Source organism: Macaca thibetana, chromosome 3 (assembly GCF_024542745.1).
Source record: "Macaca thibetana thibetana isolate TM-01 chromosome 3, ASM2454274v1, whole genome shotgun sequence".
Taxonomy (NCBI): domain Eukaryota; kingdom Metazoa; phylum Chordata; class Mammalia; order Primates; family Cercopithecidae; genus Macaca; species Macaca thibetana.
This window is the reverse complement of record NC_065580.1, coordinates 8,233,204-8,254,471: the sequence shown is the minus strand read 5'-3', so window position 1 is coordinate 8,254,471 and position 21,268 is coordinate 8,233,204. Positions and strand designations below refer to the sequence as shown.

General features: G+C 61.1%; 4 protein-coding genes across 12 annotated transcripts in view; 1 reads left to right on the top strand and 3 right to left on the bottom strand.

The window, feature by feature from the left end:
- The window catches only part of TMUB1 (transmembrane and ubiquitin like domain containing 1), a 106,026-nt gene that overhangs the window by 28,425 nt on the left and 56,333 nt on the right, over positions 1-21,268 (bottom strand). The gene's annotated exons all lie outside the window — the stretch shown is intronic.
- CDK5 (cyclin dependent kinase 5) overlaps positions 1-21,268 on the bottom strand; it is a 126,380-nt gene that overhangs the window by 56,218 nt on the left and 48,894 nt on the right. The window lies entirely within an intron of this gene.
- Positions 1-21,268, bottom strand: part of FASTK (Fas activated serine/threonine kinase) — an 87,543-nt gene that overhangs the window by 32,877 nt on the left and 33,398 nt on the right. The gene's annotated exons all lie outside the window — the stretch shown is intronic.
- The window catches only part of AGAP3 (ArfGAP with GTPase domain, ankyrin repeat and PH domain 3), a 56,865-nt gene that overhangs the window by 23,393 nt on the left and 12,204 nt on the right, over positions 1-21,268 (top strand). For 4 of the 8 annotated variants that reach the window (XM_050785794.1, XM_050785791.1, XM_050785792.1 and 1 more), the window contains 9 exons: positions 5,362-5,420; positions 5,656-5,743; positions 5,934-6,019; positions 6,199-6,340; positions 6,769-6,903; positions 7,062-7,189; positions 8,562-8,720; positions 12,404-12,496; positions 17,335-17,439. In XM_050785794.1, the coding sequence (XP_050641751.1) occupies positions 6,319-6,340; positions 6,769-6,903; positions 7,062-7,189; positions 8,562-8,720; positions 12,404-12,496; positions 17,335-17,439 (642 nt within the window). In that variant the 5' untranslated portion in view covers positions 5,362-5,420; positions 5,656-5,743; positions 5,934-6,019; positions 6,199-6,318. Of the gene's footprint in view, positions 1-3,194; positions 4,212-5,361; positions 5,421-5,655; positions 5,744-5,933; positions 6,020-6,198; positions 6,341-6,768; positions 6,904-7,061; positions 7,190-8,561; positions 8,721-9,136; positions 9,323-11,334; positions 12,249-12,403; positions 12,497-17,334; positions 17,440-21,268 lie in introns of those variants that run through there. The other 4 variants (XM_050785798.1, XM_050785797.1, XM_050785795.1 and 1 more) reach the window with 3 other exon arrangements.

Here is a 21,268-nt window from a genome sequence, read left to right as displayed (position 1 = left end):
ACCTGGAGGCGACCAGGTCCCACATCCTCAGGACCAGCTTTCTCTTTCTGGCAGGGTCTCACACCTCACACCTGCCCAGGGGTGTTCCCTCTCCCTGTCACGACCCCCCTGGCCCCTCAGCCCCCTGTGCACATGCAAGCAGGGCAGCCGAGGCCCAGGCTAGCACAGGCATTGGGCATAACCGGAGTCAGCTTTTCCTCCTGACGTCCAAGTATTCCACAAAAGGGGGTCTCGAGCCCGGCTTCTGCGCTCTCTGGCTCCAGGGAAGGCTATGTTCGTCCTGCCCCAGGATGCACACTGCGGGCATTTGTGAGAGATTTCCTCTTAGTCCCCCAGAAACTTCCACAGAGCCTCTCAGCCCCTAAGAGGCAAATTCAGTCCGGTGCTTCCGGTGGCCTTAATAAACAGAGACTGACATGAGGGCTTGTGTTGTGGGATTTCAGTCCTGTTCGTGTAATCCCAGCCTGGAGCTTTTTAGGGCTGTCCTAATTTCCTTTGGGCCCAGTAGGTAGTGGCTCTGTGTGAGCACAGCTGTTTGCTGTTTGCTGTGTGTCTTTGGAGCAGAATCTTATCGGGCAGAATAGAGACCTTATCTCTGACCCTGGGCTGAACCAATGAGGAAAAGGTGTGTGCCAGAAGCTGTTCTCCTTTTCAGGGTCTTTGACTGGCTTGATGTCCTGAGACATTTATGTGGGAGCAGGTGCCCTTCCCTGTCTAGTTTCTCCGGGTCAGGAAAGCTTTCTGGGGAAAAGGACTAGGAAGGAGGAGGCAGCCAGGTGAGGAAGAGGAAGCTGTTCCGGGTTTGGGAGTTGACCCAGGTGGCACTTTCTCCTTGGACTGATTCTGCAGGTGCAGTGGGACTTACGTGTCTTCTGAGACTGTAAGATGTTCTTCTGGGGACTGGGATTGCTGCCTGCCTTCCCTGAGAACTACACACGCGCCCACGTGTGTGTGTGTCTATCTGTGTCTGGCATGTATGCAGCTGGGGCCTTAACCCCCTTCTTTTCCATCCTTCTGTTCTCCCACTGAAAGAGCCAGCTAGGTTCTAAAGTGACCTATCCCCAGTCGGGTACCTTGTCCCCATCCCCTCTCCGTCCCCAGAGGACGGCTCCCATAGCTGCTGTCCTGTGCTTGCTTCTTATTTATTTCTTGAAACAGGGTCTTGCTCTGTGGCCCAGGCTGGAATGCAGTGGCTTCATCTTGGCTCACAGCTACCTGGACCCTCTGGGCTCAAGCGATCCCCACCTCAGCCTCTCAAGTAGTTGGGACCACAGGCTCATGCCACCATGCCTGGCTAATCTTTCATTTTGTTGTTGTTGTTGTTGTAGAGACGGGGTTTCACCATGTTGCCCAGGCTGGTCTCCAACTCCTGGACTCAAGTGATCTGCCTGCCTCGGCCTCCAAAAGCACTGGGATTACAGGCACGAGACATGGTGCCTGATTTTTGTATTTTTAGTAGAGATGGGGTTTTACTATGTTGGCAAGGCTGGTCTTAGACCCCTGACCTCAGGTGATCCACCCGCCTCGGCCTCCCAAAGCATTGGAATTACATGCGTGAGCCACCGTGCCCGGCCCTTTGCTTGCATTTTCATTGGCTTGCAGAATGGGCTTGTGAGTGGGCAGCCTTATTCTTTGGCGGAACAGCCATTCCCTGTTGTGTGTGAGAGAGAGGACAGATACACGCAGATAGGGAGGTCAAGGCAGAATGCATTTCCTTTTGATCTGCAGCTCAGTGACGTTGGCTGGCTTCACTGAGTTGTGTTCTTGTCTCTCTGCCTGCCTGAGGACCCGCGAAGGGTGCTTCTGCAGGTGCTTCTATTGTGGGGGCGAACATGCATCCCGTACGGGAAGAAGCTGTCTTCACGAACGCTAATAACTAGTCCTATGGAAATACAAACTCACCACCAGGGCCTCTCCAGGCCTGGGAGATCCAGCCCAGGACTTGGGAATTTCCAGTGCTCTTTCTGCAGGGAGCACCTAGGATGGAGAGGCCCTGCCTTCCTTAGGCATTCCCACCCAGCCCCTCAGGAATGTGCCACTTTTATCTCCTACTTGGCTCTGACCAGGTCCATGGAATTCTAAAACTGAAAAGGACACTGGAAGTTGGGCTGTACTGGGGGTGGAGAAAAGTGGGCAGTATTATCTCTTTAAAGGAAATGCAAGCCCCTCGTCCCTTGCCACTACTTAAACTGGTTTCTCCTGATCTGCCGGTGGTATTGAGGCAGCCAATGGTTTCTGACTTTGTGGATGACAGGAAACTGGCTGGTCTTCAGAGCCTGGGAGAGGACTGATGTTTACAATGCAGTGTCAATCACAGCCGGGGAGCTCTTGCCCCCATTCTGGGTGAGCCCTGGGTTTACTGGGTGTCCAGGCAGCCCACAGTCATGAATTGGAAGGGCTTCGGAGCTTCGAGAAGTGTTTTCATTTACAGAACGTCAGGCTCCAGCCAGTACCGCAGGCTACCACTTGATCTCGGCCCATCATCCCGACAGGAGGTGAGACCCAGTGAGCAGCAGGGGCCTGGAGAGGTCCGGGCCTCAGAAGTGAGTCACTCACCCAGAACTGCGGCCGAGGTTATCTTTGATTTCTCTGCTGCCCTTAGGCAGGACGCTTAACTCAGTCCAGACAGATGAGTATCTTCCGGATTTTATAATCTCCAAAGAAGACAGCCTCAGTCATCAACAGAAGCCAACTGTAGCAGCCAGCAGCTCTCGACCTCAGAATGTCAGAGCCAAAAGCTAAGACAAGACCACCGCGCTGAAGCTCGCGTGCTGCAGATGAGGACTCTCCCGCAGAGCCGGCATGGCTGCCTCTGACTTCTCACTCAGGCCTGTCATACTTCGGCGCCTCATGTTGTTCGCTTTTCTGGCTCTTCTTTTGAAGAATAAGAAATGGCCCACTTTTCTCCAAAATGGGGCCCAGTGTGTGGTGGACTGAGGACTGTTATTTAGTTGGCCTGCTCGTAATGACAGCACCTCACCTACCTGCTTGATCCTAGGAGGAGCCCTGGGCTGGAATTTCCTGTTTTCCGAGGGCTCCCGGGGGCTGCCCCAGCAGGCCGGCTCCCCCGCGCCGCGCCACGCCGACCCGACCCGCCGTTCCCGGGTGTTCCAGGCCAGACTTGCCGCCTCTCTCTCCGGGCTGGGCTGGCTCCCGGCCTCTCCAGGTCTGGGCTTGCCGGCCGCGAGGTGGAGGAGTTGAGGGACTCAACTCGGCCCACACCAGGTGCCCAGAGGCCGGAGGTCCGTGCGCCCCGGCCGCGGCCCCGGCCCGGGCCCAGCCCTGTGCCCCTCGCCATGGGCCTGGCCAGCGCCCGCCGGCCCTGAGCATGGAGCGGGGCTGGCCGCAGGGGGACAGCTGTCCCAGGGAGCGGCCCGCCGTTTGCCGCCGCGCCCACAGCGTCTGCGACTCGCTGGACCTGCACGGCGCCCCGGCCGGCCGCGCGGCCGCCGCCCTGCAGGCCGCCCTGTGCGCCGCCCGTGAGCAGCCGGCGCGGCCGCGGAGCGTGTGCTCGGGCGGCCCCGAGCAGCCGCCCACCGGCGCCCGCGGCCTGCTGTTCGGCCTCCTGCGCCCGCGCCTCGGCCGCCGGGGCCCGGCGCCCTCGGGACCGCCCGTCTCGCCTGCGCCCAGCCCCGCGCCCAGCCCCGCGTCTAGCCCCGCGCCGACCCGGCGCAGCCGCACCCGAGGGGAGCCGATTCCGCGGCCCCGGCCGGCCAGCATGACTTTCCTGGAGGTGAACCGCTTGGAGCTGGCGGCGGCCGAGGCGCCCGGCGCGGGTCTGGGGCGCGCAGGCAGCGCGGGCTTCCTACGCGGCACGGCGCTGTGGAGCAGCCAGCGTTGGCCGGTGCTGCGCGGCGGGCGCGGGCCGGAGGGGCCCCGGCGCGGCCTGGCGGCACTCAGGAAGAGCTTCAGCTTCCGCCTGCGCCGCGGCCAGGAGGTGCGGCGCTCCGAGTCGGGGCTGCTGGCCCGGCCGCCCCGCGCGCGGACCCGTAGCGACGGCGACGCCGGCTCCCTGAGCACCTTCCCCAGCCGCCGCGACCTGCTGGGCGCCGACGCCCCGCGTGTCGCGCCGGAGTCCGGCCGCCCCCGCACCGCCGCCGGCCTCTGGAGGCTGCTCACCAGCCGCTTCCGCCGGAGGGAGCCCGCGCCCGCCGCGCCGCTGTGGAGCCGTCGGGCGGCTGCGGCCCCGGAGCTCCTGCGCGCGCCCAGCGGTAAGGGGGCTGGCCCGGGGGTCTGGGGGGCGTCTGGCAGAAAACAGCTCGCGGGAGAAAGGCCGGGCGCGCCCAGGTGAGGCAGGCTGCGGCGCGCGTCCGGGGCTAGCCGGGTCTGTGGTCTGGCCCGAGTGCCGTCCGCGCCTGGCGTCTGGGGTCTTCGACAGTGACCCAGGAGGACCGCCCGGAGGGTTCGCTCTCGGGTGCGGTCCAGGAAAGGAAGGAGACTCACCAGAGTCAGAGGGCTCTGGGCTAGGCCAGACACCTTTCCTAGTTCCCTGTCGGGGCAGCGTGCTCGCCTCCGGCTGCCCCGCGCTTGAGGTTAGGGACTGCTGTGGACCTGGTCGTCATAACTAGTCTTTGACACAAACTTGGGACAGTGCCTCTGGAAGCCAGGGCAGTGCTGCCCAGCCAGAGAGGGGTTCCCAGAGCTGGCCCGAGCACGCATGTGGAACCTGGAGGTGACAGAGATGGGGGCCTGGCTGTCAGACGGCTCTGGGTATAAGGGACCTGCCAGTCAGGTTCTGAGAATGGACTGAAGGGAAGCGAGCCCAGGAGGCGGCCTCCCTGCTAAGGAGGAGCTTAGGGAGGAGGCAGGTGGGGTAGATGCCTCCCTATCCACCTGCCCCTGGCAGAACAGGGCCAGGCCAGACCAGGCTCCTCCCTTTTCACCCGGCTCAGGAATGTGGTGGGTGGCCCCACCCTGCCAGGTTGTGCTGTTCTTACTTGCAGGAGTCTGCCCCCCAACCAGGTGCCCAGCCCTTGGGTCTGTTCTGAGGCCTGCTGGATTGGCCTCTAGCTTGAGCCTAGTATTTGGGCCACAGGGGCACTAGGTCAGGTGTGGCTGGGTGGGGGGACAATAAACCTGCTGGAGCAGGAAGAGAGGAAGGACACAGGGCCGAGCCCAGTGGGACTGAGCCCACAGCCCTCAGAGTCCTGTTCTGAAGACCATCCTCACTCTGCTCCACTCAAAAAGAACCTTCCCACTGCCTCCTAGGGGATCTAGCGGTGAGGGTTGGGGGTCCCGTGGAGGAAGCTGCTGTCCTCTGGCCTGGGCCTGGGGAGGGCATCATAGGCGACACAGGCAGCAGTGGTTGGGACAGGTGTGTGTGCCACCCTGGCCCTGACGGGGCGGCTCTGTCTTCCGCAGACTCGTTTGTGAACAGCCAGGAGTGGACGCTGAGCCGCTCCGTACCGGAGCTTAAAGTGGTGAGTGCGGCCCATGGGCAGCGCAGGTGGCCTGGAGCCGGGGGGCGAGGCTGGGTGCCACGGGCCTGGGCCTTGCTTCTTCAGCTTCTGTCACCTTCTCTGCTCAGCTTGGCCCTCTCTGCCCTCTCTCCTCCCCTTCAGCCCTGGCCTTTCTCCCTCCTGCCGCTTCTTTGCTTTTCCTGCTGGGTCTTCTCCCTCGTGCCCTCTGACCCACTTACCCCTTCCTCTCCCGCAGGGCATAGTGGGGAACCTATCTAGCGGGAAGTCAGCCCTGGTGCACCGCTATCTGACGGGGACCTATGTCCAGGAGGAGTCCCCTGAAGGTGAGCGTCACGGGCCCAGCCTGGGCCCTGAGGCCGGCCACTCCTCCCCCTCCCGCCCACAGCGGGGGAGAGTTGGGGGTCTCCAGCCCCCTTCCAGTCCTCTTACCTCCTCCATGGAAAGCTGTAGATTTCTTCTTGGCCCCTGGGCTCTTTCTCCACACTTTGGACCTGACTGTGCGCTCTGTCCTAGGGGGGCGGTTTAAGAAGGAGATTGTGGTGGATGGCCAGAGTTACCTGCTGCTGATCCGAGATGAAGGAGGTCCCCCTGAGCTCCAGGTGATGCTCCTGCCCGGGGTTAGGGCCCACCCCTGTGCCCGGAGCCCTTTCTTGAGCTTGCTGGTTGGGACTGGGAGAGGTGGTGTGTCCAGGGAGAAGGGTCCACTTGGGTCCACCTGCCCTGCGTGGGAGTTTGCCAGGTCTAGTTGCGGGCGCTAATTTTACTTGGTTTCCCCTAGTTTGCTGCCTGGGTGGATGCAGTGGTGTTTGTGTTCAGCCTGGAGGATGAAATCAGTTTCCAGACGGTGTACAACTACTTCCTGCGTCTCTGCAGCTTCCGCAACGCCAGCGAGGTGCCCATGGTGCTTGTGGGCACGCAGGGTGAGGCGGGGCCCTGCAGGAGCTGGCAGAGAGTAGGAGGCCCCGGGCAAGGACGCATGGGGGGGATGGGCAGGCGTGAGAAAGCCCCCAAGCCCCCACTGTTTTCCCAGTGCTGACCGGGACTGTCAGTGCTCTCCATCTGCTCATGTCTGAGGGCTTTTGTGCCCACTGAAACCTGCCGTCCCAGTGACTAGCAGGTCCGTATTTTTTTAGATGAATAAACATGCTCAGAGCTGAAGTGCTTGCTGGTTTGCACTCAGTGAGGCCATGGCAGGATTGAAATGAGATCCAGGCGCCTGCATTCTTGGTGCTCTGTGTGTTCCACTCACCAGGCCCTTTGCCCACCTGCCCTTAGGCCAAATGCCCCCCACCACACTACTCCAGCTTCTCCGAAAGCTGAGTGACTCCCGCCCTCCCACCTCCAACAGACGCCATCAGCGCTGCGAACCCCCGGGTCATCGACGACAGCAGAGCCCGCAAGCTCTCCACAGATCTGAAGCGGTGCACCTACTACGAGACATGCGCGACCTACGGGCTCAATGTGGAGCGTGTCTTCCAGGACGGTAACTCGGGTGCCGGGCGGGAGTCACTGGCAGCCGAGGCCCCAGTGCTGGTGATTGGAAGGCTCCCAGTGAGCAAGGCTGTATGTCTGGGGGGAGGTGCTAAGCCAGGTTTTTCCCTTCTCTCCAGTGGGTATAATTGACTCTGCTGTCCCCTGCAGTGGCCCAGAAGGTAGTGGCCTTGCGGAAGAAGCAGCAACTGGCCATCGGGCCCTGCAAGTCACTGCCCAACTCGCCCAGCCACTCGGCGGTGTCCGCCGCCTCCATCCCGGCCGTGCATATCAACCAGGTTCGGCCTGCATCCTGCCCCGCCCTGCCTGTGTCCGCCATGTCTGTCTTGCCTCTGTGCGTCCTGCCACTTGTGCTGGCCTCCTGCTCACACCTGTCCACCTTCCTCTGGCCTCCCAGCCTTGCATGTGGCTTGGAAACATTGGTTGGAATTCCATTTAGCCTGCACCATAGCCTTGGCCTCATCCCTGCCCCATGGTGCCTGACCCTTCCCGCTGCAATCCCCACTTCTGTCTGCTCTCCACCATTCCACGGCCTGCATTCCCTACCCCGATGCCCTCTGCTGAAAGTCCTGGGCCACCCACAGATGGTGTGGTCAACGCAGCAGCCACTGCACTTTATCTCTGCGAATGGCCATCATCTTTCCAAGGCCTGCCCTGGCTGCAGCTGGCGTTCCAGGACAGCCTGGTTGCATTTCAGGGACCCCCCCCTTTAGGGCTGTGAGAAGGCGGCAGCATTCCCACGTGGGAAAAAGGAGGAGGAGGGCTGTGTCCTTCTCACTGTCTCTGAGCAGCCCCGCCTGACACCGACAGAGTGGGACTTGTGCAGCTCACTTTTGCAGTGGTCCGTGTCCCAAGGGGCAGGTTGTGGAGGGGCAGTGGTCCAAGCACCTCTTGTACAGGTTAGGATTCAAGGGAGGCAGCCGGGCAGGCCACACGCTCTAGTGAGGGCAGTTGCGGTGCGGGCCACCTGGTTGTGCCGTGCATGTTTCCTGAGTCCTGGAGGAGCTGCCATACCGTTTCTTCTCCATTCTGTGATCTCTGTCTTTTTCTCTTTCTTTCCCTTCTCTGTTCTACATCTACACCTTACTCTGACTGGGAATCGTAGCTCTGTTCTCTCTGCCCCAGCTGTCATGGAATCCCTTTTCCCTGCCACGGGCATGCTAGGAACCACCCTCAGCCTCCCGCAGTGCCCTGGGCCACCCCCGGCTCCCGGCTCCCGCCTCCTGGCCTCCTGCACTCTAAACATACATCCCTGAATGTGAGAGTTTGTCCAGGGTGACCCTCTACCTCCTTCCAGACCACCTGCAGGTTAGGACTCCAGTCTGTTCACTGCCAGGCTCTGCAGCTGATTCTCGCCTGCCAGCCTGTGCCTCTGACTTAGCTCCCTGATTGGCCAGAAGCATTCTTGCCGGGGTCCCAGGACGAGGGTTTGCTGCCCTAGTGGGACAGCCCTGGCAAGGTGACAGTAGATCCTGCTGGCCTCTAGGCCAGGTGAATGTTTCTCCCATACCGCCTATAGGGGCTAGTGGCCCCTCTGCTGCCCATGAGCCCTGGCCAGGCCCCCATGAGCACAGGGATTCCTGGCACCCGCCTGGTGCCCGTCCCGCTCCCTGACCCAGAGCTGCCCTCAGCAGCCCTCTCTGTCCTTAGGCCACGAATGGCGGCGGCAGCGCCTTCAGCGACTACTCGTCCTCAGTCCCCTCCACCCCCAGCATCAGCCAGCGGGAGCTGCGCATCGAGACCATCGCTGCCTCCTCCACCCCCACACCCATCCGCAAGCAGTCCAAGCGGCGCTCCAACATCTTCACGGTACGTGACCGCCCTCCTCCCCCGCCCAGCCGCCTTTGCTGCACAGGCAGGGCTGAGCGCCGAGCTCCCAGCCAGGAGGGGCGTGGGCAGCCCCAAGTCAGGAAGACGGCACCTGCAGTCTCTCCCTCAGATACACACGGCTCCTGAGGGTCCTTGCCGGTGCCCTCAGAGTCTTCCATACTGTTCCTCTGCGCCCACAAGGGGCTTCCAGTAGTGGCCCTCACCCTGTCCCTGCAGTCCTCCCTGCCCTCTGCCGCACACACTCACCCTCCCCGCCGCCTTCCTCTCTCCTAGGCCCCTTTAGGGTGTCTGTCAGCTTGAAGGTATCCTTGGACTCACTTGGCCTAACTCCCCTGACCCCCTTTGATTCAACAGCTAATGAACCGGCGGCCGGAAGGCTGTTTGCCCAAGGCGACACAGAGGGTTAGCTGGCCCAGCTAGAGTCAGAGCCCAGGCCTCCCCGTCCGCCTTCCGGCTCTTTTTCCGTTACCCCACTGCCGAGGGGAAAATTCATGCTTTCCACCCACCGCTGTGATTGGTTTAACAAAGGCTTAGCCATCTTTTCCTGGGCTTCACCACGCTGCCTCGTTCCTCCCTCTCAGGTTTGTCCTGTCTCCTTGTGAGCTCCTCACTCACCCCTCACAAACCTCACACCCCACACCCGGGGGCTGTTGTGCTGGCCCGGCTGAGGGTGGCCCGTGGCTCTCAGGCCCCAGGGCCTGCTGTTTCTCCACTCCCAATGTGCGACACACAGAGCCCATCCAAACCCTAACCCTCCAGCCGGGCTTGGCTGGATGTTCCAGGAGTCTTGGGCCAGACAAAGGTGGGTGAACCCCCGTGTGGGTTGTCACGAGAGTGCCCGCCCCTCCGCGTCACTCCATGCGCCTCTTTCCAAGAGCAGGGCTTGGCTTGGCTCTCAGCCTGGGCCTGAGTGCGGCCGGCCAGGCCAGATCTCCGGACCCTGCCCGGACAGAGCTGGCGCTTCCAAGCCCTGCTCACTCATCCTCGCCTCTGCCTGCCCAGCTCACTTCTCCCTCCCTGCTGCCTGCCTCCGTCCCGAGCCCGCCACCTGCCCTCGCGGCCATCCATGCTAACAGAGCCTCTGTGCTGACGGCTCTGCCACACATTGCAGCTGCCCGGCCCTGACCCTGCCTAGATGCGCAGCTTCTCCTTTCTGTCCATGGCCATTGAGACATTAGAGCGGGGAGGGGGGGCTGCTCGAGCCCACACTTGCTGCTGCTGCTGCTGCGGGGCCCTTGGGTGCCTCTGTCCACAGTGACTGCCGCCAGGGCCTGGGCACCCTGCTCCCTGGCATCATGCCTCAGTCATCCTCTGTCTCAGTTCCATTCTTAATCTCCCCTTCCCCTTGCTGGCGAGCTCTGTAGCAACCCCAGGGCACCTCCTGCCTTCCCCTGCCCTGCTACCCTCTCCTCCACCCTTGCCCAGCCCCCGGCCTCCTCCCTTGGCCCCGTGCTTCCTGCCATTCTGTGCTCTCTGCTGCCTGCCTCGACTGTGCTGCCCTCCATCCTGGCTGCTCACGGCACGGCCTTCCCTCTGGCCCTTCCATTCTCTCCATCCTCACAGCGGCGACCTTATATTTTCTTTCCATTGTTTCCGTGGTGACCTCACTTGCACCATTATCCCTGAGGCAGCCTCAAGACGCGTCCGTCTCTGTGGGTGTATCTTGGGACCTCCCCTCTCATCATCGCTGTTGGGGCCTCCCCTCTTCTCCCTCATCGTCCTCCCCAGCAGCGACGTGCTTGCTTGAGGGCGAGCCCCTTATGTCCTGCTTGCTCTGTGGCTAGTGACCCCCACTGGACATGGTTGTGCTGTCTCCAGTCTCTCCTGTGACTTCATGTGCTCATTTCGTTGCTGCTCTTGCCCCAGTTCCTGTCCGCATGGGGAGGTGCCCCTCTGGGCTCCCAGGGGTCCTCTGGTGGTTGGGGCCTCTTGGCTCACAATCTGGCTGGGGTGGGCTTCACCCCACTCCCCCCAACCGGCTCTTCTGTCTGGGGACCCGGTGGCAGCAGTCCCATCCACCTTCCTCCTCCCTGGGCCGAAGGGGCAGAGGGCTGTGGCGGTTCAGGCCGTGGAGCCTAGGAGGGGATGGGGCGGTGCCACCTGTGGAGCTGCTGGGCGGCACTTTGCTCTCTGGTGGCTCTTTTGCCCGGTTCTCCTTGTTTTCTTTGGCCTTGCTTTCTCCCACACTGCAGTTGTGGCCCTGTGTCCCCTCGCTCTGCCCTTGGCTCCTGGCAGCCTGGGAGAACAGGGAGGGATGGGGCCTGGGCTGCCTTGTGGCAAACATACCATCCCCTGCTGAGGTGGACGCTTGGCCTGTGTCTGGCCAGCAGGTGCCGCTGCCGCCCGCCGCCGCCGCCTCCTCCTCCTGGTCCTTCTCCTCATCCACCTCCTCCTCCTCCTCCTCCTCCTCCTCCTCCTCCTCCTCCTCCTCCTCCTCCTCCTCCTCCTCCTCCTCCTCCTCCTCCTCCTCCTCCTCTTCATTCCGCTGCCGCCGCTCCCCAGGCGCCTGGGTCTCTGCCCTCACCGGTGCTGACCGACTTGTGCGGGGCTTGAGTATAACTTGCCAAAATCTTTATTCTTTCGATATTTGCAGATATGTGCCACTGTTTCCAACTTTTCATCAACAAAAAGGCCTTTCCAACTCCTTCCAAATTAGAAGACCAGTTGGTGACACACAGCACCTCTGGACATGCCCCCTGTGCGGGGCCGGAGGCGGGCCGGGCCCTGGGACTGCTCTCAGATGAGAAGCGGCCGCCGAGCTCCCCACTCCAGAGACCCACGGGAACCTTTGTAACTAACCCCACCCCCAGGGAAGGCTAGGAGCGCCGGAGCCCGCGCTGGGGGCTGCCGGGGACCAGGCCCGGCCGGACGCTGCAGGCTCGCTGCATGGAGAAGAAGGCAGCTCTGCCCCACGCCCGGCGCTGGCCAGCGCGACGAGGCCCAGAGGGGCGGGGGAGTCCAAGCCCGCCCAGCCCGGCTGCTCCTGGGGGGCGCTTTCCTGCCCCTCCCCTCCTCTGCTCCTTCCTGCATGGACCTCTGCCGTTCCTGCTCCTGCTCCGGAAGCCGCCGCCGCCGCCGCGCTTGCCTTGCCCCCTCTTTTTGGCCTCCCCCTATTTCCTAGGATCCGCATTCGGGTGGACTCTGCCCCAGGAGCTTGACAGGGTGCAGGGCCTCTTCTGGCCTCTCTCCTCTCTCTGTCCATCCACTGTGCCCCTTGGGCCACGCCGACGCGCTCGGTGCCACGTGCCATGTGGTGTCTGTGCCGCAGATGGGCCATCTGCCCGCTCACTTGTGGACTTTGCGCTCCGGGTTGTCGCGCCCTGTGCTCCCGACCAGCAGCCCCACCGACCACCTCCTTGCCCCTGCTTCTCTTACGCCCCCGCCCCGGGCGTGCTCCTCGCGCCCTTGGCCTCTCTGTCCTTGCTCTTTTGTAAGGGGCGGGCCCGGCTCAGTGACCTGTGCTGCTCTGTATGGTGCCGTGTGTAAGAATAAACCCGTTGGAATACTCGTGGTCTCAGTTCCTTCCCGTCCCGCCGCCCTGGCCCGACCCACTGCTAGGGCTGCCCAGGAGGTGGGAGGCAGGAGGGAGGCCGGGAAGTCCAGGTGGGCAGTTCTCGGCAGACCCTGGGCCTCTTTAACACGCCTTTTGTTTTCTCTTCCAGTCTCGGAAGGGTGCTGACCTGGACCGGGAGAAGAAGGCCGCCGAGTGCAAGGTGGACAGCATCGGGAGCGGCCGCGCCATCCCCATCAAGCAGGTCAGCGCTTCTCTTCCCGTGTGCTCCAGGGCTCAGAATGAGGCCCAGGAACGTGGCTCTTCCCAGAGCCTCTTCTCATGGGGGAGATGGCATCAGAGGCCAGCACCACCCTCCCAGGCGGAGTCCTTAACAAGGGACAGGCTCTCCCGTGAGAAGCCGCCTTCCCTGCGCCGCCAACTTCTGGCCGCTAGATCTGCCTGAACCTTCTGATCACCACAGGAGGGCAGCAGAGAGCTACCTGCCGTGTTCAGCCAGTCGCTCAGCCTGTCCCGCTGGTTCTGGAGTTGGGTCTGGAGAGGGTTGAGTGGCTAAGGAAAATGAGCAACCCGAGGAGCCTTGCGTGGAAGGGGATACTGAGGGCTAGTCCAGCGCTAGGTCTGTTGGCATGGTTTTGTTAACAAGGGCCTCTGATCGTCTTTAAAGAAAAAAGTTGAGACTCTACCTCCTCACCTCTCCCACCTCCTTTCTAGTCAGTTCTGGGAGCAGTGGGCCTGCCTTCTGCCAGACCTCTGGTCTTGGGTTCCTGCACTGGACAGGGCATTGCCCCACAGAGGGCGTCTCTCTGGTGTGTTGAGCCAGAGCCTCTGGAGTAGAATGCGGAGGTGTGTCTTTGGCGTGTGGGCAAGAGCCTGAGGGGCTGGGGTGCCCATAAGGACGGGGGCAGTTGGCACAGAATTTCTTGGGATCCGGTGGCTGGAGAAGCCACGTACATAGGTAGCTGTACTGCCACGTTTTGACCACAGAGGAGGCTGATGTGGCCAGAGCACCTGAGCCCAGCGTGGCAAGGCCTGCGGTCAGGTGTGGCTCTCCTGGGCTGGGACTCATGGGCAGTGTGACCGCTTGTGAGGAGGGGCCAGTGTGACCAGGATTCATTCGTTAAGGCTGGGGGTTTCTGACCCCCAGCGAAAGTCCATTTAGAATGAAGAGTCCCAAGCAGGGTAGTGTCCCAGAGGGCAGGGTCCCACAGGGTCCCATGCAGTGATCTGTATTGTTTCCGCTCACCCCTCCTTGAAATGTTCATTGCATTTATGTCTGACAGTGACCACTCCAGTTGGGCCAGCCTACTGGGAGGCCCCCTGAAAAGCCAAGAGCACAGTGACAGCAGCCAGAGGCTTCACTGTTCGTTCATGGAGTGCCTGTTTGTGTGTGTGTGTGTGTGTGTGTGTCTTTGGGCAGAATCAGACCCTGCACAAACCTGTTGCTCATTTGGTCCTCTCTCTCCGGGCACCTCCTTTGTGGGGGCCCCTGCTAGATGATGCCCTGTGCTTTGGGCGTAGGCTTCTCAGCTCCCTACTTGGAGATGGGGAGTGCAAGGGAGGGCGTGGGCGGTGAGTGGGTGTGTAGACACACTTCACCGAATTCACTACGAAAATGGGACCACTTTCCTTAGGGTTGTACGTGCTCCCTTTCCTCACTGGGAGTTGTGGTCATCAGGGGCTGACTTATTCCCTGAATCCCTCACATGGGAAGGAAGGAGAGATGTTGGGTTGGGGAGGAAGCCCTGTGAACTTGAACCTGGGGTCCAGTCTTAGAGTCAGTAGGTCACGGGTGTTTTCTCCCCTAAATCTCAGGGACGCTCAGTAGGAAGACCCTCTAGCTACACAGCCCAGAGGGGTGCCGCCTGCTGGGGGCAGGTGTCAGAGGCTTGTGCCTGATGCAGTGACACCCTATAAGGGGTGCCCGCTCTTTCCCGTTCTGTAACGATCACTCGCTAGGGGCGGGGCGCATCCGTTGTCTTCTTCCAGCTTGGTGGCCATTTCTGGCGCTTCCCCGCTCTCCGCGACCTCCCTGCTGCCACCGGTCCAGCCCCGCCAGATCTGTAGCCCCTCCTTGCTCCGCCCTCCTGTCCCGTTCTCCCGGTTCTGTTCCTTCCCCTCCCCCCCAGCTCCTGCTGGGAGTGGAGATTGCATTTCAGTTGCCATTTGCATTCCCAATCAATCCGGACTCCGCAATTAAGTCGGCTGGCGGAGCTGGGAGGGAGGCGGCGGCGGGAACGGGTCCTCTGGGGGCTGTCGCCTCCGCGCCTCCGCGCCGCTCCCATTCCGCCCCAGATTGCTTCCTGCTCCGCCGTGCGCAGCCGGCCGGCCGGGGAGGGAGCAGGAACCCCTGTAGCTTCTTTGGAGAGGGAGTGGGGAGAGGCGCGGGCTAGGCGGGTTTCCTCCAGTCCGCTTCCGTGAGCAGGCGGGGTGAGCAGGGCGGGGCTGAGCAGCCGGGTCGTTCCGCCCGCGCCCCCGGCTAAGGAGCGTCGTTACAGCGGCTCCCCCGCCTCCGCCCGGGGAGGGCGCTGCGGAGGACCGGGGCGTTCAGGGTGGAGGAGGGACCCCCGCCACGATCACATTCTCTGCGAGGAGGGAGGAGCCACACGTGTCTGGGTCGGAAAGGTGTGGAGACCCGTTCCCACCCTGACTGTCAAGAGAAACTGCGCGCAGCGCAGGTCTTGAGCGGCTCCACGTTCCAGGCCGCTGGAGCTGGGAGCGGAGCTGGGCGGGGGCCGGGGCCGGCCGTGGAGTCTCCCGCTGAAGGCTGGGAGAGGGAAGCACGCACCCCGTGGGGTGAGGGAAGTCGGGACAGGGGCGGGGAGCTGGGTCCCTCCCTCACACTTAGTAATTTCTTTGATCTGTGTGTTGGGGGCGGGTCGGGGGCAGGGGATTGAGGATGACTCCAGGGCATCTCCAGAGCCCGAGGGTCGCAGCGGAGGGGGAATAGTTGACTGCTTCTGAGCTCTCGGTGCACCTGGTCCCTGGCCAGTGACAGGAATAACACACCCAGAGGCAGGTCACCAAGGCCCAGCCGACCTGGAAGACTCCTTCACAGACCACGAGGCAGGGCCTGCTTGCCTTGTGGAAGGCCCCCTTAATGCCGCTTGTCTTCAGAAGCCCCTTTCGAAGGTAGGGTCTCCCAGGCCAAGGGGGCCAGGTAGCAGGATGTGTCTGCCCATGGCCATGTACTTCAGCTTCCAGCCCGCATGCTCGCACCTCCCGCAATGGCATTTGGCCCTGGTGTGGCCGGAAGAGGAGCAGCAAGGATGTGAAATGTGCTGGGAAGTCGGCAACTGATGTCACAGCTGCTAGGGCCGCTGGAAGTGGGTGCCCTTTCTGGCCTCCACCCGTCCCCCATCTGTTGGGGAGGGGAGAGGTCCAGGAAACGGGAATCACTTTTACCCTAATTGCTTCCATCTAGGGTTGAGCCTTCTATTAGGAAAAACTTAGAGGAGGAAGGTGCAGTTGAATCCCATATTCACCCGCTACCACTGGGTGTCAGGACCACAGGCTGCAGACAAGGGACTGCCATTTCCTTGTGCCTACATCTCTTAGTCCCCGTGTTGTTGGCTGGCTGCCGGCGGGGCTCTCCATTCCTAAAGGAGATGCCATCCTGGGGCCTCTTCCCTCTCTGGGTGCCCCCTTCTCTAAGTATGGGCAGAGTCTGCTTTTTCAAGGGTCCCTGCTGGGGGTGCTGCCCTTTCTGCTCTCCCAGCTAAGGGTGAGCCCCACACTCAGCCCCCTGTTTGTGGATCTACCTGTGCCCCTCTTCCTTTTGTGGGATTTTTGCCTTGAAGTCTCCAGGGAGCACTGCCTCTTCTCAGCCCTCTTGAGGTGGGGGTTTTGGAGGACGGGGGCCCACAGATGGTGATGTTGGTCCTGGATCTGCCCCTGGTCTCCACTGTGGCACTCCCTAGTCCTGAATGACCCCTGCCTCCCATTCCCAGCTGTTGCCTGGGAGAGGCAAGCACACCCAGTGGGGTGAGGGGAGTTGGGACAGGGGTGGGGAGCTGGGTCCATCCCTCACACTTGGTTATTTCTTTGATCTGTGTGTTGGGGACTGGGGACGGAGGTGGTGGTGGGGGGGGGGGGAATTGAGGATGACTCCAGGGCATCTCCAGAGCCCCAGGGCCTTAGCCTTAGAGTACGCTAGTCCCATTGCTGTTGTGTGTTGTTTGAGGGAGAGAGCCTGAGCCAGTAAGGGCGTCTTTATAGGGTTCTCACTAGAGGGAGTAGGTTTCTCCTGGGAAGGAGGCCACAGCTGTGGTTGAGCGTCGTCTCCTGCCATCTTCCTAGTGGGGTCTGTCTCCTGCATTAGTCATCTGACAGCCAGGGTTTTAGGGGGCTTTTCCCCAATTCTTCCAACAGATGTTTACTGGGTGTCAGCTGTGGCCCAGGCCTTGTCCCCAGGGCAGGCTCCTTGCTGTGGCACTTTCGCTTGTCCTTCTAGCCATCCTGCCTCTGCGTTCAGCGAGTCTCACTGGCTTACACAGGAAGTGTGGTTGCTGAGAGGGAAGGCTGGCTCTCCCTGCTGCCTGGCTTGGTGGTCTGGGGGATGCTTGGGACAATTAGGGGATTTTCTGCCCTATTATGGAGCTACCACAGGGGGTGGAAGGCCGGGACCTTACCAAAATCTCTGCTGTTTTGACCCTTGGAGCCTCTTGGGGAGGAGCATCACTGATGGCCACTGTCTACACCCCTGAGCGTCTACTCCTGACCATCTATACCCCTGACTGTCTATACCTCCGATCATCTACACCCGACGGTCTACACCCCTGACAGGCTTCTCCTGTGGAGGTGGCGCCACACACTGGGGAGGGAAGATGCCCACCTGCCAGAACAGTGGTCCAGCTGCTTCCTGGTGGATGATGGGGGAGAGCCGAGTTCTGGGGAAGGACTGGTCTAAGGGGCCTTCCCAAGTTCAGTGATAGGTCCTTAAAGGCTGCTTTGCTCAAAGTGGCCCAGGAGAAGTAGGGAGGGAGGAGGGCATTGCCTAACGACATCGTGACCTTCCCATGCCCTATGAGGCTGGCTCCTCCGGGGCTGGCTCCTGGTTTCTGATCAGACCTCTGTTCTCAGGGGATCCTGCTGAAGCGGAGCGGCAAGTCCCTGAACAAGGAGTGGAAGAAGAAGTACGTGACACTCTGTGACAATGGGCTGCTCACCTATCACCCCAGCCTGCATGTGAGTCTGGGAGGAGGAGTCTCCTGGGGGAGTATGGGGAGGGGGTAGAGGGAGGATAACAGAATGTTCGCAGCGAGCAGGCTCCAGGACTGGGGGGAAGCAGATCTTAGTGATTTCGAATGGATCATCCCTGGAGAAGGAACCTCGCACTGGAGCTTGGGACATGCACAAGACCCAGCTGGCCCCTCCCTCGCCCTCTGGGCAGTCAAGCTGTATATCAGACTTTTCAGTTGTCTAAGGTGGGGGATTCAGCCACTTCCACAGAATTTCTAGTTGGGGTGCCAATGTTGCCCAGCAGTTGTGTTAAGCTGGGCAGTGCCAGTGGGGAGCTGTGGGCTCCTAGGCCTGGGATGGTGGAGGACCATGGCTACTGAGAATGGGCTGGAGCCTCAGACAGTTCTCCTGGGATGAGAGTGAGGGTAGCCTTGTCTGTGGTTAGGAGGGTCTGGTGGCCGCGTGGCCTGTGTCCCAGCTGGGGGGTGTTGTGGTGACTGGAGTGGCCCCTGTGCAGCTCCCTCCACCCTTCTTTCCTCCCCTCCCCTCACTGCGTGGCTCCAGCACACAGCTGTCACTGGAATCCATCTCTGTCACCACCCCACTGTGGGGCTAATGAGTTCTCCTGTGAAGCCCCTCAAGCACAGCGCGTGCCCCCCCGCCCCCCCCAGAAGCCCTGGGCCTGCCTCTAAATCCACCCAAGATGTCAGGAAGGCCTGACCCGAGAGGTGCTGGGTCCCTGTGTCCTGGCCATCACCCAGGCCCGAGAGCACCGCCCAGACAGTCCTGCGGAGAAGACGCGTAGAGAAGGCCTAGCCCTCCCAGGCTTCCGGGTATCTGACCATCCTCAGGCAATGGTCCTCCCCGTCAGCTCAGGGGACACCACCAGTCAGCCCCTCGCCCTTCGTAACATGCCTTACTCCACAGGGCAGGGCCTGGTACCTGGGAGACTGGAGGAGGGAGCACCCGCATTCGGTGCAGCCAGCTCCTGAGCTCCTGCTGGAGCCCCCCGCTCCCCACCGTGGGCACAGACCTTGTCCCGCTCGCGAGTCCTTGCGAGGCGATGAGAGAGGCCGCCAGGCCTGCTGGGAAGAGCGCTGATGACAGAGGCAGAAAGTATCGTAGGAGGCCAAAGGGCACTCTTGTGGTCACCAGGCTTTGTTACTGTGTACAGAGCCCTATGCTAAAGGAAGGGCCAGAAGACAAGGAGAGCCCCAGTATTTCCCTGTCGAAAGGCTCCAAGGGTTTCAGGGCCACTCACAGACAGGAAGTCCCAGGTAGGAGTGCTGAGGCCAGGAGACCACACCAGAGTCTTCTAAGTCCCAGCTTAAGGTGTTTCACGGCCGACACCACCAGGCAGCTTAGCCGTGCCCTTCGCTCATGTCCAGCTGCCCATCTCGGTGGTGGAGCTTGGGAATGGGCCTGTTTGTAATGTCTGTTTCCCCACCTGTGTGGAGCTGCCCTTCCCCTTCCCCTTTTGCCAGGTTCTTACCTGCTCCTCTCTTGTTTTATGTGACCCTAGCTTGGTGCATTGTCTGTGCCCTCTGCCAACAGTGGAGGCAGCGAGGATGAAGAGGAGTGGCAGAGGGTGTCGTGGGATGTGGAAGAAAGGGTGGGTTGTGGGGTTGGGCTGGGTTTTGGTTTCAGTAGAGGAAACACAGCCAGCTGGAGAGCAGAGCTCGGGGGTTGGTGGCTTTTCAGAGTCACCCGGCTGGTGGCTAAGACTTGGACCTATGACTTTGGCTGTGAGCATTACCCAGATTTTTCTGCACTTGCTAAGAGCACCTCCCTCTGGGGCTGACTGAGAGAGTCATGTAAGAGTTAATAACAGGGCGAGTGTTGTCAAGTAAGGAGGGAGCCAGGTTTGCCTGCCTGGGGCTAGGGTGGGCATCTGAGCCCCCCAGGAGTGCCCCTCCATGCCACACTTGTTGCACTGTGTGAGTTCTTAGAATTCACCCTGCAAGGCCAGGCCTTCAAGTCCTGGCACCCAGATCCTGTCACAGGCCCCAAAGCATACTTGGCTACACATGGTGCAAAAGCACGAGTGGAGGCATGGCCAGTCGTGGCTCCATGTGCTCACAGCTCTCTCTGGAGCTCTGGCAGAGGCTGCTTCACTTTGTGCCATGCCACCCTCCCCTGCCACTACACTTTCCCTCCCTCCGGGGCTGCTGCCTCGCCTCCTCCATCTCCCCTGGCCACCCTCTTCCAACCTGAGCGTGCTCTTCAGTTGCCAGCAGTGAGCAGGCTGCCTCCCTACCTGTGAGCAGTCGCTTCTCTCTGGGGCTCTTCAAACCCTACACCCTGGCAGGAAGCATGTCCAGGAAGGAGCTCCAGCAACTCCAGAGGCTCCGACAGAACTCTGGGCTGAGCCTGGCTCTCCGCTCCAGCAAGGGTCTCCCCTGAGCCCCAAGGGCATTGGGGCTGGTAACTCACCTATGGATGGGGGCTGGGCAGGACAGGACACACAGAGGATGAGTTCGTGGGCCAGCCCTGAGCCCCACGCCCGATTCTCGCCTGGCCCAAGAGAGCCCGCCACAGCCTCCCCCATTTTGCAGCCAGCGGAGCCATTCACACAATCACCTTCTGTTAATTCTATCTGCAACATCAATTAAATTGTTTGTAGAAACTAATTGAATGTGGCTTAATCACACATCTTAATAGCTTTCCACGCTCTGAACTCGTTGTTAATTCCAGTAATAAAACGAGATGAGAACGCTGGCTGGGTAATTAGCGAGGAGGCTGGGGAAGAAATTGCTGTTTGATGGTGGGTAATAAAGGCAGCCGTGGTGACCGCTCTCCTGAGCAGCCGCCACTGCCACCATGCTCCCCGTTCTGCTGACGGAGGGAAACGCTGCTGCCTGGCTGAGGTTCCCATCCCTGCTGCTGCTCCTCAAGCTTCTCTCCGCTCTCCTCTGGGCCCAGGCTCCAGGGTTGCCCGGGCACGGCAGTGTGGAGTCTGGGGCTGTGGGTGCCAGCCTGCCCTGGGAATTCGGAGTGTCTGGCTGGTGCCATCAGAGATGCTGAAGTTGAGCCATCCTTTCCCCTGAGGCCAGTTTCTGGACCTTAGCTCCGAACGGAGTCCACCTGTGCAACTCTTCTTCTTGGCGTGGGGTCAGCTTTTCCTGCCATGTCCCAGCCTGGGCATCCCACGGCTGTCGTGGGGCCTGAAAACTGTTGCAGCTTCTGTGACCTCCTTGTGAACTAGAGCAGCCCAAGCCCCTCCCCTAAGGAGGGAGTGCAGCTGTGCCTTTGGCCCAGCCAGCTGTTGACTGTTGTCTGTAGTAGCCGATCTAAGATGTGATTGTGTACAGGGACTGCTGACGGGGACCAGGGACGGGAAGCTGAATCTGTGGGATGCAAGTCGAGAGCCGTTGAGGCAGTGAAGTCATTTAGTCGACACTGGGCTGAAAGCAAGACAGAGGGCCAGTGGGGCCAGTGGCGTGCAGCCCAGTGTGCTGGAGAAGGATGGATGGAGGTACGCTGGGAGGGCAGGAGGGGTTCCTGGGTCTGCTTCCTTCCCAGCCACCTTGGCAAGGCCCCAAGCTGTGGGCAGAGTGCTGCTCCGCCAAGTGTGGGCCGAGCGGTTGTTTTTTTTTTTTTTTTGAGACGGAGTCTCACTCTGTCACCCAGGCTGGAGTGCAGTGGCCAGATCTCAGCTCACTGCAAGCTCCGCCTCCCGGGTTCCCGCCATTCTCCTGCCTCAGCCTCCCGAGTAGCTGGGACCACAGGCGCCGCCACCTCGCCCGGCTAATTTTTTGTGTTTTTAGTAGAGACGGGGTTTCGCCGTGTTAGCCAGGATGGTCTCAATCTCCTGACCTAGTGATCCGCCCGTCTC